Source organism: Lemur catta, chromosome 14, assembly GCF_020740605.2.
Source record: "Lemur catta isolate mLemCat1 chromosome 14, mLemCat1.pri, whole genome shotgun sequence".
In the NCBI taxonomy this organism is placed as follows: Eukaryota; Metazoa; Chordata; class Mammalia; order Primates; family Lemuridae; genus Lemur; species Lemur catta.
In genome coordinates, this window is record NC_059141.1 from 11,240,474 (window position 1) to 11,258,409 (window position 17,936).

Genomic DNA, 17,936 nt, shown 5'->3' on the forward strand with positions numbered 1-17,936 from the left:
ATCTTTGCTGATGACTTGCTCCTTCTTGTTCTGTACTACAGCTGCTTCCTATGGAGTCTCCTGAAGGCGCTGGCAACCTTCCTTCAGACCCACATCCAATGTATGTTTGTCCATCTGTTTTTTCTCTTTCATCTAAAACTTCTCCTTCTTACTGAGATGCTCTGGCAGCTGGTGTCTCTGGTCAGCCATCTTGCCCATTTACCCACTAGTACAATTTGAACAAACAGTTATATTAAGGATGTTGCTAAAGTTACCCACTAAGTGGACTAACAATCTCTTAGGTCATATAAAGATTTGGGTTTGACATGACAGATCCAACACTCTGTCTAGTTACCCACAGAAACTATTTATTGTGACATTTTAATTACATTATCCTGCCAAGTGAAAGAGGTAGGCATAAGCAAGGAAAAATTAAGAGAAGAAAGCATTTTATTATGATAGGGAGTCTTGTTCCAACATCTTGGACAAAGCTGTCCACAGATAAAGTTGTCAACTTCTTCTCCTGATTTTGCAGTTTGAGTGTCTCTCATTATGGCATCAAGTGGTTTGGTGAACTCTCTGTGTGGCCCAAACATCAGACTTGTCCCTTGAAATTTACATCAAGTTGTCCAGCTTCAGCTTAGAGGGCTTGAAGAACAGAGCAATTCTTGTTCTTTAGAGACTCATAGCCAACTATCGGAGGAAACTGGAAGAATTCAGTATCCAGTTTAGTCTACAGGTAGATAATAAAAACTTGGAAACGATTAGTAGGGCCACAATCTAATAACAGGTGTACTGTAGTTTTTCTTCTGAAATATAATTTTTCTCTGTAGTCACCCCTATTTATACCAAAGATAGTCAAAGTAGGACTAATTTGTTTGCAAAATAAGTTTAGCCTCATCAAACTTGGCCTGATTATTTACATACATACAGCAAGAATAATGATTGACCACATAGGCTTTTTTTAAATTTGCTTTGTTGGAACTTCTGGTAAGGAATCTCAGATTCAACTTTTCAAAGCCTCTTGAGGCTAAGGAAACCAAGCCAAGGACTTACCATCATACTTCACTTGTAGGACCTAATAGATCTGGATGTATTCTCTCTTTTTGAAGTTCCCAAAATGTCCTAAGGTTCCCCTGGCCTGTCAGGAAGTGACATTCTTTACTCACGAATAAGACAACTATGTGAACTGTGTATTCAAGGTACCAAGCCAGTTTTTCAGGGATGGAGGATATTGTTGGCTCTATAAAGTCAACTTTAGTCCCTTAAAGTTGTCTGGTCATATTTGAAAATACGACCTTCTGGTCAAAACTTTGGTAGTATAATCAGTATTTCCAGCTGTGCCCTTTTACAAGGAGAGCAGAGTCTTAGTGAACTTATGCAAATGACTATATTGCCATGAAAATATAGAATGTTCACTAATAATTTCCAAATTCTGGTGGGATCAGGTAGGGGAAAAAAATTAATGTTTCAATTTTTGTTCACAAAAATAAACTTCACCAAGTTGCTATAAGCTTATAGATAGCTTAAAAGGAAAAAGAGGCTGGGCGCGGTGGCTCACGCCTGTAATCCTAGCACTCTGGGAGGCCGGGACAGGCGGATTGTTTGAGCTCAGGAGTTCGAGACAAGCCTGAGCAAGAGCGAAACCCCGTCTCTACTAAAAATAGAAAGAAATTATATGGACAGCTAAAAATATATATACTTTATATATAAGTAGTCCCAGCTACTCGGGAGGCTGAAGCAGGAGGATTGCTTGAGCCCAGGAGTTTGAGGTTGCTGTGAGCTAGGCTGACGCCACGGCACTCTAGCCTGGGCAACAGAGTGAGTCCCTGTCTCAAAAAAAAAAAAAAAAAAAAAAGGAAAAAGAAAGTTTCCTTAAATCTGGAAAACAAAACAGTAAAGAACCAGCAATGTTTCAAATAAAAAGTCATAACAAATTATTCTCATCAGTTTACTCAGTTCCATTTAATTCCTGTTCTGCTTGATCTTGGTTAGCAGTTTCATGAAACTATCAGTTTCTTCATTAGAGTACTGTAAATTCTTTCCCAGTCCAATGTTATAATCTTAAAGTTATCAGAAACCTGTATTCCGGAGTACTTGTCATTAATCTCCTTGAAGAATAAGCAGGTTCCAGTGTGTCAGTTAAGTGAGACACAGAGGAGGAATCATAGGAATTCACCACAGGATTTTATAAGGAAGTACACAGATGAGCCTAGGAGAAAATTCAGAAGCCTGTCTTTAAGGGCTTTGCAAGAAATCTTTGGAGGAAGCCCCTTTTCCAGTGTCCTGGTTGTATCACAAGTGGCAACAGTTCTTTGGAAACTGCTGAGGTAGGGTTCCCTTATTGCAGGAGCACCCTGAGGTAGCCCCAGTGGTCGTTCCAGGTTGTTGGTTGCTATAGAGCTCCTGTAATTGCAAGGCCATTAATTTGAAAGTCTTTTGTTTCTTATTTTGTTCTTTAAGGTCCTCTTAAAATCTGCTGCTATGATTACTAGTTCAGCTCAGTCCTGTAGCCTTTCATCCTATGTTTTGTCTTTTTATGAGCCCGCATTAATTCAAGGGAAGCTAGAATGGGCTTCCAAGTGAACTTTAAAATCAGTGACAGCCTCATCTTTGTTTTTTGTTTGTTTGTTTGTTTTTGCATGCTGGTCTAGAGAACAGACTAGTTAGTTCAAGTGGGAAATATTTTAGGAATGGTTTTCAAAAGGTCATTTGTGATTATTCAGGCTTTGCCTGGCCGCTAAGTGGACCAGGTAGGACTTGTTGGGTCGCTAATATTCTCAGAAGAATACCATTCTGCTCCTTATATACATTTCTGGGCTTCCCAGGACCCCAGCAACAAGTGTAATTGGGTAGAGGTCAATAATACCAGGGTCATAGGTTCCAATTAAGACACTGAATTCCACGGAAAACTTTTGAGGGTCTTCCCTAGGTTTAGGAAGTTCTCTATTGTATCCCTAAACCCTGCTTTTGCCCAGGAAGTATAAGTCATGCAAGGATTATCTCCTGAATTTTCAGGTGGTTTTTATCTTATAAAGAAAACAGTTGAACTGCTTTTTCAGAGAAGAAAGGCAATTCAGACACTTAGTAGCCTGAATATTCAGGCAAAGTAGGATAGCACACGGAGCAGTAGTAGTCACATCTGTTTTATCATCACTGTTATTGTTACTGAACCAAACTAGGGTCCACTCACCCAGCACAGCAAAGCCAAACACTGATGCAGAGATTTGCAGTGAGAGGAAAAGGCACTTACTGCATGGTGCCAAGCAAGGAGAACGGGCAGCTAAAGACCTGAACTCCCATTTACAATCAAGGGTTTTTAAAGGCAGGGGTACATTTCAGGAAAGCAGAAGTTCCAGGCAAAATCATAAATCAATATATGGAGTTGGTTATACATTGGTTTGGCACAAAAAGGCAGGATATCTTAAAGCGGCAGCTTACAGGTCTTAGGTAGGTTGAGCGATTCTTTGATTAGCAGTTGTTTAAGGAAACAAGGCCTTGTCTAAAACTTGGGTCAGCAGAAAGGAATGTTAAAGTTTGGATTGGAAAGGAATGTTAACGTTTCAACTGTGGATGTGACTCTCTCCAGGCCCCTCAGGAAGAAATTTAGAACAAAGAAAAGCATCAGAGTTCAGTCCTCAGTTCACCCTTATCTGAGGTCTATATAATAGCATTTTCCATCTGGTGGGTGTTTCTGAAAAACAACTTAAGAACATATGTTAAGATGTTATCTTTTAGTTTCTATAGGAAACCTAAAACACCTTGTGACTCTGGCTTGCATGGGAGGAGACTATTATTACTTTCTTATTGTTTATCATGTTGTTCATTTACTTTTCAAGACTAGCTAGATACTTGGAATTTCCCCTGAAGGGACTCAAGAGTTTTCCTTTATTTCCATGTTTAGGTTCCTGACAGGCATCTCAGTATGAGGGATATCATACATTTTTAGCTTTTCATTAGCTTTTTGCAATGAATCTTTTATAAAAGCTATTTTTGAATCCTGTTGTCTCTTTGAGGCTTCTGAATGCCAATTAAAATGAGAATCCTGGCCAGGCATGGTGGCTCAGGCCTGTAATCCCAGCACTGTGGGAGGCTTGCTTGAGGCTTGTAGTTCCAGGTTACAGTGAGCTATGAACCACTATACTCCAATACTCCAGCCTGGGTGACAGAGCAAGACCTTGTCTCTAAAAAAAAAAAAAAAAAAAAAAAAAAAACATTCTTTCTGCCTAATCAGAGTGAGCTTGGGATTCAATTTATTTCTGTTAACAGAAAACAAGCCAAACTCTGTAAAATAAAGAGGTTTATTCTGAGCCAAATTTGAGAACCATGACCACCCAGAGCCATGCCCAAGAAGCCTTGAGCAAGTGGACTCACTCTGGTTGGGTTACAGTTTGGTTTTATACATTTCAGGGAGACAGGGATTACAGGTAAAGTCATAAATCAATACATGGAAGGCATACATTAGTTTGGCCCAAAAGGAACGACCATCTCGAAGTGAGGGCTTACAGGTTATATATAGGTGGGTTTAAAGATTCTTTGACTTGTAATTGGTTAAAGACATGAAGCTTTGTCTAAAGGCTTAGAATGTTTTAAGATAAGGAGGTCTGTTAATCAGAGACAGGCCACCTGACATGTTTGTTGTGTAAATTGAGGACCTGCAGGTTTGTCTTGAGTACCCTTTGGCCTGTTAATGAGTTACAAAAGACATCTCTAAGAAGGGAGGGGGGCATGATGAGGCATGTCTGACCTCCCTCCTATTGGCAGGCAATTTGATTTTAGGGTATCCTGCCAGGCGGTGGTCTATTCAGCCAGCTGGTTGGTGGAGGGGAAGCCTTAAGCTTTTATTTTAGTTCACGCTTCTTAGTTGAATGGTCTTGTACATCTGAAAGGGTCTTCATGGCCATTATAATTCTAAATTATCTTTAATAAGATTTTTCCACTTTTGTAAGTGCATTGCAGCTTCCAGGCCCAATAATTATGCACGTAAAAAGCAGGCATAGCCAGAAGGCAAACTACTCAGTTCTTTAGAAATTAAGGATCCCATTTTTATATTGAGTCTCTCAAAGCCAATGTAAAAGCCTAAGAGAGAGATGCTACAGGTCTGGGTCCTGTAATGCTTTTACGGTGTACCTCACAGACATTTTTCTTACAGTTGGTGGGCAACCTAATGTCAACTAGCCCATTCCCTGACCAGCCTATCCTCTCATGGTAGTCTTTATTTCTTGGTGATGAGTCACTCTAATCTGTAGCCCAACCCTCAGTCCCTGGGATAATTGTCTTCAATGAAAGTTAGGAAGGGTCGGAGGAGGCGTGTGCAGCAGGAGGCAAGCAAGTGAAGCTTCAAGCTTCATCTGTATTTACACATTTACAGCTATTCCCCATGGCTGGCATCACTGCCTGAGCTCTGCCACCCGCCCCCCCCCACCCCACCCACGCCCCAGTCTGTGGAAAAATTGTCTTCTGTGAAACCAGTCCTTGTTGCTAAAAAGGCTGGGGACTGCTAACTCTAATACCTTTTAAGTGCACAACCCATGCCCACCAGTCAGGTTTTGGCTTTGGCTCTGAGATTCCCTTGACCAACTTAGTCAATGATTTTCCGGTTTCTGTCTTATCCAGTCAGACACCTCAGGCCTCCCTTACCTAAATGCACAAGAAAAAGAAATGAAGAGGATAGAACCCACATACCTGCAAATTCCAAAAGCCAGAGTTCGTGCCCCTTGCAGTAGTAACTTACTGTAACCGCTGACAGTTACCTTTAAAATTGTGTTGGCGAAACTGCAAGGGCATTTGGTCTAGGTACAGTTACCCATTGCACAAAGATCCAATTACTGAGACAATGAGGATTGCCAAGGAAGAAAGGAATTTTTAATACTACAGAAGCTGAGAAGCTGCCTCAAATCCAGGAGGGGCCATTTACCCCTCCTGGATTTCAGAGGGGGCTGGTGAGTCCTGGCTTCAGGAAGTCTGTTCTGGGCCTTTAGAATCTCAACTCCTTTTGTGTGGTAGAAAGTCCACTTCAGGCCAAGAATGGTGGTTTAGGCCTATAATCCCAGCATTTTGGGAGGCCCATGTGGAAGGATCACTTGAGGCCAGGAGTTGGAACCCATCATTTCTAGGAAACAACTCAAAGGGTCAAGTAGTTAAGGGAGGGGATAATAATAGGGTCGTAGAGGCAGTTACATCAGCTACCACAAATCCAAAGGTCATATGCCCTCTTGCAGCACAGATAACCATTGGTACCACAAAACCAAAGAGATCAGAGAACTCAGTGCAGAAGAAGACAGAGCTTGAGAGAAACTCTCAGGGCTTTGTGAGGAAAACAGAGGATACCCAAAAAGAGAGGGGGTTATTGGCACCTTTTCAGTGTTCCTCAAGGAGTCTCTGGGTCATCAGAAGTCTCCTTCGTATGGTCACCAGAACTGTGAAAAGACAAAATTACAATAAATTTACTTATAAATCTAATTGGCTTTTATTTGCAATTCATGAATTCTACAAAATAGAAAGCTCCCACTGGGCAGTGGCAGAACTGTGGGTTTATAAGGTAGAAACAAGCAACAATAGGAAAAAAGATTTGTTCTTATGTGTTCTTCTAAGCTATGTCAGGCTTTAGTCTGAAATGTTGGTTCTGGATGCACTCATGGCCGAAGAATGAGCAGACACACCAAAGTAGGGCAAGCACAAAAATGAGCTTTATTGAGGAGAGAAAGATAGGATTATAGGGCAAGAGCAAGATATAGATTTATAGAGCATGATGCATATGCCACATTGACACATACAACCAGGCACATTGTCGCAGCAAAGGGAGAGCAAAAGGAGGGCACAAAAGGGACTGGTTGTGGTCTGCATCTTGTTTTATAGTGCCCGGCTTGGGACCTCCCTCCTGGTTGAGATGTCACCATAGAACCACTTTGGACAGTTGTAAGTTGCATTACTATGCATGCAGGTCGGTTTCCAGAGTCTGTGGCACCTATGCTGCTTGGCCTGTGGGCTAGAGAGTCCTCTGCATTCTTTTGCAGCTGGCACACTAAGTTATTGTGATTGGCAGATTCGTAGGGTATTTCCTCCTCCCCCAGATATGGCAGTCTCTTGGGAGAGGATTCGGGTGGGGCAGAACCAAGATGGGGGCCTGGGGCCCACCCTCATCCTTCTTCCCAGGGAGGGCAATTGCACCAAGGCAACAGCACCCACTTAGGAGACCCGGCATCCCTCACTATCTACCTAACAGTTTTAGCTCTTATATTTAGAACTTTTTTGAGTTAATTTTTGTTAAATTTTAAAAAACATTTTTAAAGTAGTGTGAAAAATATAACTTACGATTTCATGGTAAAATTTCTGAGAATTCTACTTTCTCGTTTTTGAATCCTGAAGATTGATAACTGGAATTTAGGAACGCTAGCTGGTGCAGTTTTCTCTGCATTGATAGTGAAGGCTCTTAGGTAGTTTACTCTTTGAACAGATGGTGGCAGCAGAGCTTTAGAGAATGTAAATTCTTGTTTTTATAAACTTAGTATTATAATTAAGAATCCTCTTAATATAGTTGGCCTGCCTTCTTTTTGGTAATAGGTTGTTATGCACTAAATTTAAAGTTCCGTTTAAGATTCTTTAAGAATTATTTAAATTTAGGTATTTTTTGGCATGAATTTATTCAGAGTTCTCAGTTTGTAAGGCCAGTTTGTGAAACATGGACAGGATTTGCTTGATATCTTAGAATACAGTTTTCTCAAATTTCCCTAATGTGTTTTATCTACCTTTTTTTTCATTATGTCTCTCCTACTTCATGATCTTCATGTAGGGATAAAGTACTAGAGTAACCGTCAAAATGTTGATTTCTATTAAAGTTCTTCTCAGGTTTACTCCTGAAACAAATTGGCAGATTTACAGTCTGTTTTTGAGGATAGACAATATAGAAGTTGGACACATGGATAACCTTCTTTTTCTTCAATAATAAAAACTGTGTCATCTCAGGATTGGACCTCAGTTGTCCTTTTTAGATCTAAATATTAAACAGTAAAATTAGATGATGCCTGTTTTCCCTGACAATTGTTTTCAGTACAGTAATAGAAATAATAAACACCTATTGGGCACTGACTCTTTGCTAAGCACTATGCTAAATGCCTTGCGTGCATTCTTCTTTTATTCTCACAACTCTAGAGACAAGCATTTCCCAGAAGAGAGATGGGCTGATGGGTTTAGAGAAGTTAAATAATTTGACTAAGATCACGTTAGCAGATGAAATAAGTGTGTGTGTTCGTAAGTAGCTATGTTGTACTTTTGTGTGTTTAATTTTTACAGATGGTAAATTAGATATATCACTCGGCAACTTTTTTTTAAAATTCACTGTTTTTAAAAGATCTGTAGCTCTTGCTACTACATATAAATATTTCCTCAATTTCTTTACCTCATGAGTAGATAATACTTTGTATTTGTTTGACTTAGCAGCTGAAAACTAGCATATCCTGGAATCTCATCTGATTTGGGCTTTACTTCACTTTTCCACTAGAGGGTGTACTAAATGTTTGATTTAATTATTTTCTTTTGCTAAACCTGTAATAATGGAATAATGTGTTACTTTTTGTTATAATAATCAGAAAGAAAAATTTTAATGCATATGGCAGGTATAATATTCTCCCTGTTTTATTTTTATATTGCAGGTTACTCATTTTTGGATCCTATGACAGAGAGGCAACTATTCATTGCACTCTTGAGTTGAGCAGTGGCGTTTGGGAAGAAAAACAAAGGAGTTCTATTAAGACGGTAAAATGAATTTGTGTGGATTTACATCTGTATAAAGTTCTATAAGTATGCTTTTATTAATATTCCTGTGTTCCTAGAGTTAGTTTTGGTCATGTGCAAATAGTTATGAACAGTTCTTGTTATAGTACAACATTGGTAATAAATCACATGAAGTACCTGGATAGGAAGCATAGTCCAACTAGTTTTCCTTTCAGAACTTTAAAATTGTTCCATTTATGAAATTAGAAGGAAATAATTTTGCTAAACACCTTAGAAGGCATATGAATTCAGAAGATTCATTCATTCAACAGATATTTTATGAGTGCTTACTTTATACTAGGCACTGTTTTAGATGCAGGGGAAATATTTCAGACAAGCAAGGACCCTATTCTGTGGTACATGGGGTAGAGGTGTGGTGTGGGGATTAGAGGAGAGAGGAGGTTGGCTACACTTTATAGGGTAAAGATAGATCATAGCAATAAACTAGTAAACCAAAAAAGTGAACAAAGGTATTTCCAGAGATTGACAACTATAATACTATAAAGAAAATAGAGATATGACAAAAGAGGCTCTTTAGATCTGGTGATAATAGGGAAAGACTCTAAAGAGATGACACTGGAGCAGGCTTACCAGAGAAAATAAAGGACACCCAGTTAAAATTGAATTTCAGATCAGTGATGAATAATTTTTTTGGTAGAAGCATGTCCCCAGTATTACCCGGTAACAGTCAAAGTGCTGCTAAATCTTTCATGGACAACTATGTAGTATGTTTAAAGATATTCCTTTGACTTTTAAATTGTTTCCCATTTCTTCGTGTAGTAACTGTTCTGAACATCCTTACATAAAAATTGGGCAGTGTGAAATTCTTTTGGAAGAAATAGGGTAATTTTGATCTAGAGTGAGAAAGTAGAATTAAAACAGGAAAGGAAGAATGGTTTGACCCACAGAGTTTGAATTTATGAAAGCAGTAGGGAGCTGTGGAAGATTTGAAGGATGGTAATGATGTGATCAAATAGAGGTTTTAAGGAAGCTTTCCTTTCTCTTTGGAGGCTGTTCCTTCTTTTAAGTTACATCTCAAGCAATTTGAAGCAACTCCTCAGAGTAATGAAATACCCAGTTTTAGAATTTGTTCTGAAATACCTAACTACATGAAAAAGCATTATTGTTTTGTCCAGATAAATTTTTGGCTTTTCTTTGAATTGGTCATAACCTGACATTGCTATTGGCATTTTCAGTTTACTTTATTATACTTGCAAAGATATGAGATTAGACAGCTTTCATATTTCGTAGCAAAGGTTAGTGAGACTTTAATCTTGCCTCATTATTTTAGATCTTAGCATATGTCATAGGTAGTTTTGAAGAAAGAATTTCTAGGTTACTAATTACATTTAGTGTTGAAAATGTCAGCAACAAATGTCTACAGGCATTAAATTACAAAAGTCTAAATTTAATATCTCTAGGGAAGAGAATTCGTGTGTTCTTCAAGACAACATATCAGGGAGTAGGATTTGATCATTTAGAATATTTTGCAAATTTGGTAGAAAATAGAACATCATTAAAAAACTCATGCCAGATCATTTGATGAGTTTAGGAAGCTATCTTTGTATAAATACAATATTTAGGATTAAATATAATTTTAATGTTGAAATTGCTCAGTGAAGTTAGCTATATTAATTGTAATGAATATGCAGAATGAAAGAAACTTAAATTCCTTCCATATTTTAAATGTGCCTTTGAGTTTTTAAAGCATTTACCATATTATAGTGAAGGAATATGACTTTCTCCTTTATCATCTTTAGCATGGGATTTTTGTCCTCATGGTTGCAAGATGTCTAATGCACCCCTAGGTATCTACCTTTCAAGAAAAACGGTGAGATCTGAGGTTGGCCAGAGGCACATGTCAGCTAGGTTTTACCCTCTTTAAAAGCTTTTCTGGAATCTCCTCCCAGGGATTTCCGCTTACATCTCATTGTCCAGAAGTGGGTCATGTGTTCTCCCCTAGCAGCAGGGAAGTACAGTATGAGAAACCATTTTAATATTTCAATCTTTGTAGAATTAGAATGCAAGGGAAAGGGGAGTTATGAATAGCTTTTAGGTGACTAATCCACAAGAAAACAATTCAAGTCTATCTGGTGACTTTTTGTTTTTACGGAAATTTTTCATGAATTGAGAAAAAAGAAAAAATTGAAAAGAATAATTTAACAAATAGCCTGCATAAAGCCTGTTCTAGAAGTACCTGACTAGAAATCCAGGAAAATCTGGAGCAAACTCAGACACTCAGATCAGTGTCCTGCTTAGCTCATTTGCAAAATAAAAGCGCTCACAGGATAAATGAGCTGTCTTGTGGTTTTGTTTGTTCCTTAAAAATAATAAATAAGGAAAGATTCCTCATGAGAACCCCATAAGATATGATAGCTGAGGTGCAGATAAATTAGATATATTAGGTTTAAACAAAAATTTGAGGATCATCTTTCAACACTATATAATAGAGTCAATATTAACAATTTCTTTACTTACACCAAAACGAGACAATGCAGTTTGTGATTTGAGTCCATTGCAATATTCAGGTTCAGTGATGACACTTTGCTTCACTGTCACTAAGGAACAAATTTAAGAGGTTTTCAGATTTTAAAAAGTTTCAGACCATGATATTTCAGTAGTAGTAAACTATGAAAATAACTGTAAATATCTATAGAATTTATAGTACTTATCACATAAAATTCACAATGAATTAATCTGACATCTTAAAACATGCATGATCATTATTGTGTGCATGGTAGAGCACACAGACCACGGAAATGCCATATTAGCACACATTGTTTTAAAGAGAGAGATGCCAAGTTTTATTGTTCCAGTATTGGAGTTTCCTTGCCATTGACCACCCACTTGATTTATCACAAGTTCCAGACACAAAATAGGTTATTAGTAAATGTTCTGTTGTCTTTCCCTCTCTTCGTTTTTGGACAAGTCTGCCTGTGCCTCCTATGTCTTCTTTTTTATCATTTATTCACACTGATATTTGATTCTTCAAACAGATTGTTCTATTCTTTGTCCAACTTGGAATGTTTGAGGCCATTTGGGGAGAAGAAAAGGCACCATGAAAATGGGCTGTGGAACCTCTAAATCTGGGATTTCTCGGGGAGAGGAAAAGGCAGTGGGCGCTGGTATGCGCACCCACCTATTCTTTCATTGTAAATGAAATGATGTGAGGAGTTCTGATTTTAGAAACAAGCTTTTATGTACATTTTCTGATGCTGACCCTACTTCCTCTTCTTCTAACCTATCACTCTGCATTTAGACACTTGAATAGCTGTTGCCTTTCTTGAGAGACCAAGTCTTTCCTTCTACAACTAGAGATATGAGCCTCGAAATCCAAAGGAAGCTTCTGGGTCTGTTAATATAGAGTAGATCGGCAGAAGAGAGATACTAGAATAGTCATTTGTTTAGTATAAATAGAAGAGTAGAAGTACCTCATGTCTTATGTAGCCCAATATGCAGATAGCAGAGGGAACTGTGGTTAAAGGCATTAGGAGATGACATGATACTTCAGATCTACCTGAAAAACAGGGATTGATAAATCCCTAAAGAACATTCAGCTAAAGTTGGGGAGAATCCATAAGTGATATTTTAGAGCTCCTAATCAGAATAAGTATATTCATTTCAGAGCATTACATGGTGTCAGCTGGCAACTTGTGATTGGCAACTACCATAAGAAAGGCTTTAAATAGGGTCAGCCTTACCCAAAATTATGAAGTCGGAAGAATTTACCTCCTAGGTTTGGACTTTATCTTTCTGTTTGACTTGTGGTATTTTTCCTTCTCTGCACTGTTGCTTCCTTATCAAAGCCTCATTTTTCTAAAGAATCTGATTCTGAAAGGTCAATAATTGATATCAGGTTCCCTTCAGTTTACTTTTTAAACACATCCTTACAATGAAAGTGATATTTGAAGAGGTGATACCTGCTTTCTAAGAACTGCTGCCAAGGTAAAAAACGAGATATGCAAACCAAGTATGTAACATATGTAGTACTGTAGAGTCTATGAAATACTTTTCTCATATACGAAGAGCCACAGTCTTACGACTATAATATCTACACTTATTTGATGAAATACTACTACCTTTAGCAAAATCTGGACTGTGAATGGTATTCTGATAATCAGGAGACAGTTTAGAAGTGGTGATAGTGGAATCATTTTAGAACAGAAGTAAGGAGAGATCGGAAACTATGGGTGAAATAGGATTTGAATGAAGGGACTTTCAAAATAAGATCAGCCATGTTTACCTGCCTAAGATTGAGCCTGATTCAGAGGTAGTCTGGCTTGTTACAGAGCTCGGTGAGTCCCCTTTTATTTCCAGAGTAAAGGTTAGAGCAAATGAATACAGGAAACACATGGTGTAGAGGAAGGGTAATCAGTTGGGAGAAAAATCAGTATTTAGGGAAATCATTTCTGTCTAATATGAAGAGGCTAAATGAGCATATAGAAGAAATGGAAGCAGTAAATGCATTTTCAACTTTCAAAAAGCTTTTGATAAAGATCCACACCAAAGGTTCCCAAAACATAATTACTAGAATATTTTGTCACAGGTAGATCTGGCTTAAAGATGTGGGAAACAGGGTAAGGATGGCCAGGTGTAATACCCTGAAAGATTGAGTCCAGGACTTGAATCAGTTTTCATACATGACCTAAAACAGCGCTGTCTGATAGAAATATATGTTACTTTATATAATTTTAAATTTTCTAGTAGATACATTGAAAAAAGGAAAAGTACGCAGGTGAAATTAATTTTAGCATTTTTTATTTGACCCATACATCCATCCCAAATATTGTCATTTAGACGTGTAATCAACATAAAAATCAATGAGATATCTTACATTCTTTTTTCTACAAAGTCTTTGAAATCTGATATATATTTTACAAGTACAGTATAGCTTGAATCTCAGTTCATTCTAGCTAGATTTCAAGTGCTCAGTAGCCACATGTGGCTTATGGCTACCATATTACACAGCACAGATCTAGAAGAAGGAATGCTGTTGGGTGCATTCTTGGGACCTTCCCCTGCTCTATGCCATGAGAGGGCTGACCTCTGTAGGGCTGTATTTTAAGGCTTCAGTGTTAGCTGGCTTTCAGCTGGGTTTGATGAATGTGAAACATTGATGGGAAATGGGAGTGGACTGGGGAAGTCGGTGTATTCTTCCTCTTCCCTTCTGCCTTGGACATGTCTGGCGGCTGCTCTTTCTCCTCCATGGTTCCATGCTTTTCTTCTCACAGGACAGACCTACCATGCTTCCAGCTTTTGCTTAATGCTCTAGCCCCTGGCCTCTACAATACCACTTCCCCACTCTGTCCTTCCAGCCTAAGATTAGTAATGACTTCTTACTGGTGTTACTATCTAAGTTTCCTCACTGTCTCCTGTTTGGTACTCAGTTCTTTATCACCAGTTAGCCATTCCTTTGTTTTATAACCCCTCTATTTCAAATACTCAGTTGTTTTCTGTTTCCTTGCCAGAGCCTGATTAATACACCAATCATCATTTCCTCTGGGAAATGTTACCTAACAAGCATGAAACTCCTTGGTAATACTTATCATAGTTGGGATTTCATGTTTATATTTGTATGATAATTTGATCAGTGTTATCTCTGGCAGTATCTTCCATATTATCAGGTACCGTGATTGTTTTTGCTCATAGCACTGAGTATTCAGTGGGTATTCAATAAATGTTTCTGGAAGACTGAGGCTGGCTGTCTGCCCATGAGTTTCCATTTACTCTCAACACTTTGTCTTCTAGAGCTTCAGAGTTTCAGCATGACTTTTAGTCACACTTCTGTCTCCTTTCTCCCTTCCATGCTATCTCCGATGTATGTTTTAACCAAATAAAAATGCTTAGGACGAGGAAGTACACAAAAGGAGATTTACTGCTCAATGTTACTTTCATGAAAAGCCTGGTTTTTAGAGTGAGAATTTTAGTTTACAAATGTGCATAATAGTATAAATATTTATTTTTGGCATTATTAAAAACATCAAAAGACTTCTTACTGTATGTGTATACTTTAATGTAGCCTAAATAAAATGACTAGGTATGATGTAAAATTTTACTTGCCTTACTTCCCTTTATTGGAGAGTTTTAGAAGTCTTGCTGCATGATACCAAATGTATCTACAAAGTCCAGATCTATTCACGTATTGTTGAATGTACATACAGAGTATAAGAGAGCTCCCCAAAAGACTGTGATTTCAAGTAAGAACATCTGAGACAGGCAAACTTATAAATATATTAGACCAGATGCCTAAGGGTTGGCATTTTGGTGTGTGTGTTTAAGTCCAGATGCCTTGCAGATAGCATTTTGGTGCTTCTGTTTAACCATTTGCCATTTACAGTGTTAATCTTATCAAAAGGAAGAGAAAGATTAAAGCAAATAAAGCTTTTTTGAAAATGTCAGTTTTTATGAAAACTCTGGTTTAGTTCAATTTGATAGTATTTGTGAATACAGTGGGGACTCTATGAAATTCTAACCATATATAATGTTCTATAATTTGGCTTCTTAAATAAACTGCCTGTGAGGTTTAATAGTAAATCCTATGCAACATTAACACTCTTAAAGTTCATCTTGATTAAAAATAAGGGATGCAGTTCTGTCTTTTCTAAATGTTTTTAGTATGATTGGGAAATGCTTGAAAAAGAATAGGATCTTAAGTTAAAATATACAAACATAACTCTCCAAATCAAATCAGGCACTGTATGAGAAGGAAGAAACCAAATACAAAGTGTAAGGCATTATATCATCCTTCCACACTGTAAGTAAAATAAGTAATGGGGAAATAAGATCGTTAGTACTGTGAGCATCAGTATTACTATTATCATAAGAATGCTGTAAGAGAATTCAGAATAAAGTACTATGAGGTTCCAATGAAGAGGAAGTAACATTATTTTGGGAAAACCAGAAAAGAATATAATTAAGGGGGTGACATTGGAGCAAGGCCTCACAGTATATGTAGGATTTTGAGATGGCAGAGAAGCATTTCAAGGTAAGGACATATGGCATAAGCCCCTATAAAGAGTGAGAATATTTGGGTGTGGTTTGGTATACAATGAGTTGTCCAAGTTGGCTAAAGAATATGGTAGCATAGGAAGATTATGCAAAATGAGAAAAAAATATTAGACCATATTATGGAGTGCTTTAAATATAAGTCTAAGAAGTTTCACTGTTAATCTCCAAGATAGTAGGAGCTATGGAGGCTTTTAGAGTGAAATTGACCTCATCAGAATCTTTCTTGAGTCAGACTTAGAGCTGGTTTTGAGTCTTAACTAGGTCACTTATTGGCAACATGACCTTAGAGTCCCTAAACTGGTCACATCCACAAGTACTTTATTCTATAAAATGGGACCTGTTCTGTTTCATATGGTTATGTGAGGGTTAAATAAGATTCTGTATATTAAAATATCTAGCACAGTACTTGGCACATGGGGGTAATCGATAATATGTTTATCAAATCTGTCAGCAGTGGATAAAGTCAAGGATGATTTGACAAGGAAAAGGCATGAAAAAGCACAGATGAGTAGTAATGAAAGCCTGAACCAAGATGGTGGCAATAGCGATGGAAAATAGATAGTGTGGCTCGGAGGGGTTTTTGGAGTGAGAGAGGAAGCCAGAAAGATGAGCTATGAGGAGGGAGAAGGAAGAAGAGAAAGAGGATCTCATTCTGGACAAGTTGGTTTGAGGTATAGTGACTATCAAAGGTCATGACATTAAGAGATGGAATTTTTTATGTGGTGTTTTGATCTACTAGTTTTTGGTTTTATATTTTCACTGCTGTTGTTTCAACTTTTAGTGTCTATCTAGTAAATTAAACATGTTATTTGGGGTTTACACTGTGTTTAGATCTCTTCAGATAGGATAAAGAAAAACAATGGTTTCACAATATAATAGTAGGAATCTAAATGTTTTTTAAAACTTTTGAGAGCAAGGTGTAAGGGGGTAATATTCATAAAACTTAAACATTATTTTTAGGTTCTGTTTCTTAGGCCCCTGCAGTTTGTGGTGATTCAAATAAAACTGTTGTTCTGAGTCCATACATTCTCACAAGCTAAAACTTACTCTTTTCAAGGCACAGTAGCATAAAAGCCCACTTTGCCAAATAGCTCATTTTCTGAGTCATACACAGATTCAGGATGCAGAACTAGGAAAGGAACTGTTTGGAAAAGTGTTAGAGAAGTGTTATCAGAGATCCTGCAGTAGTATACAACTTCCTGCCCACATATAGTCAGTCCAGTAGTTAGCAAATTACAAGATCTAAGCAGTTTCTCTGTGCCAATCACAGTGTCAAGACTTTACATGCATTAGCCATTTAACCCTCATTGAACAACCCCATGAAAATAGGCACTATTATCTTCATTTTACATATGCAGAAACTGAGACCCAAAGAGAGAAAGTAATTTACCCAAATCATCCAGCTAACAGTATGACTCCAGAGCTGGTGTTCTTAACTACTACTATGTCATCTCCACAGATGGTGCCCAAGAGACCTGGTTTCAAATCCAGGTTCTTCCACTCTAGTTATATAACTGTGAGCACATAATTTCCTAGTCTCTAAAGATAATAGTAACTGCCTTATGGGGTATAAAGGTTAAATGTATGTAAAATGGCACAATACCTGGCACATCGTAACTATAATTATTGAACTTGGCCTAGATGCCACTTCTTTTACTGCTTTGTTTTTAGTGCTGATATTTTGTGTATCCTTATAAACCCCCTCCCCTACTTTCTTTTAAACCCTTCATGTACCGAGGTGAGGAGGGCAGGTGGAATATCTTGCTCAGTCATGGGGTAGTGTTTTTGTTGTTTTTTTTTTTTAAGATAGTATTCTCAAATAGTGACTTAAGAACATCAGCAAGCTTATTAAGGGATATTATAGGAGGATGGAGATCAATAGTTAAATTTAATCATTTAAATTTTAGGGAGGTTTGTGATAAATTAAGAACTTCTTAGGAATAAAGAGTATTAATGTCATAGCATAAAACTTCTGGGCATCTGTAAAATTAATAACAAAGTTTTAAAATTCTTAGGAAGTAGTTTATGGTATTAAACTCTTTGAGATCTCTAATACTCACCACGTTTGTGTTTTACTATCAGTGTGAAGTTCTATCATTTACTAATCAAAGGTACTTTAAAATGGGTAGGCTAAAAATAAAACTAGGTTGGAATTTTTGTTTTTGCTTTCAAACAGG

At 37.6% G+C, this 17,936-nt stretch overlaps 1 protein-coding gene across 1 annotated transcript in view; it reads left to right on the forward strand.

Annotated features, from left to right (window-relative positions):
* PDZD8 (PDZ domain containing 8) overlaps positions 1 to 17,936 on the forward strand; it is a 73,082-nt gene that overhangs the window by 38,137 nt on the left and 17,009 nt on the right. The window contains exon 3 of the mRNA XM_045569380.1: positions 8,631 to 8,733. Within this exon, the coding sequence (XP_045425336.1) occupies positions 8,631 to 8,733 (103 nt within the window). The remainder of the gene's footprint in view (positions 1 to 8,630; positions 8,734 to 17,936) is intronic.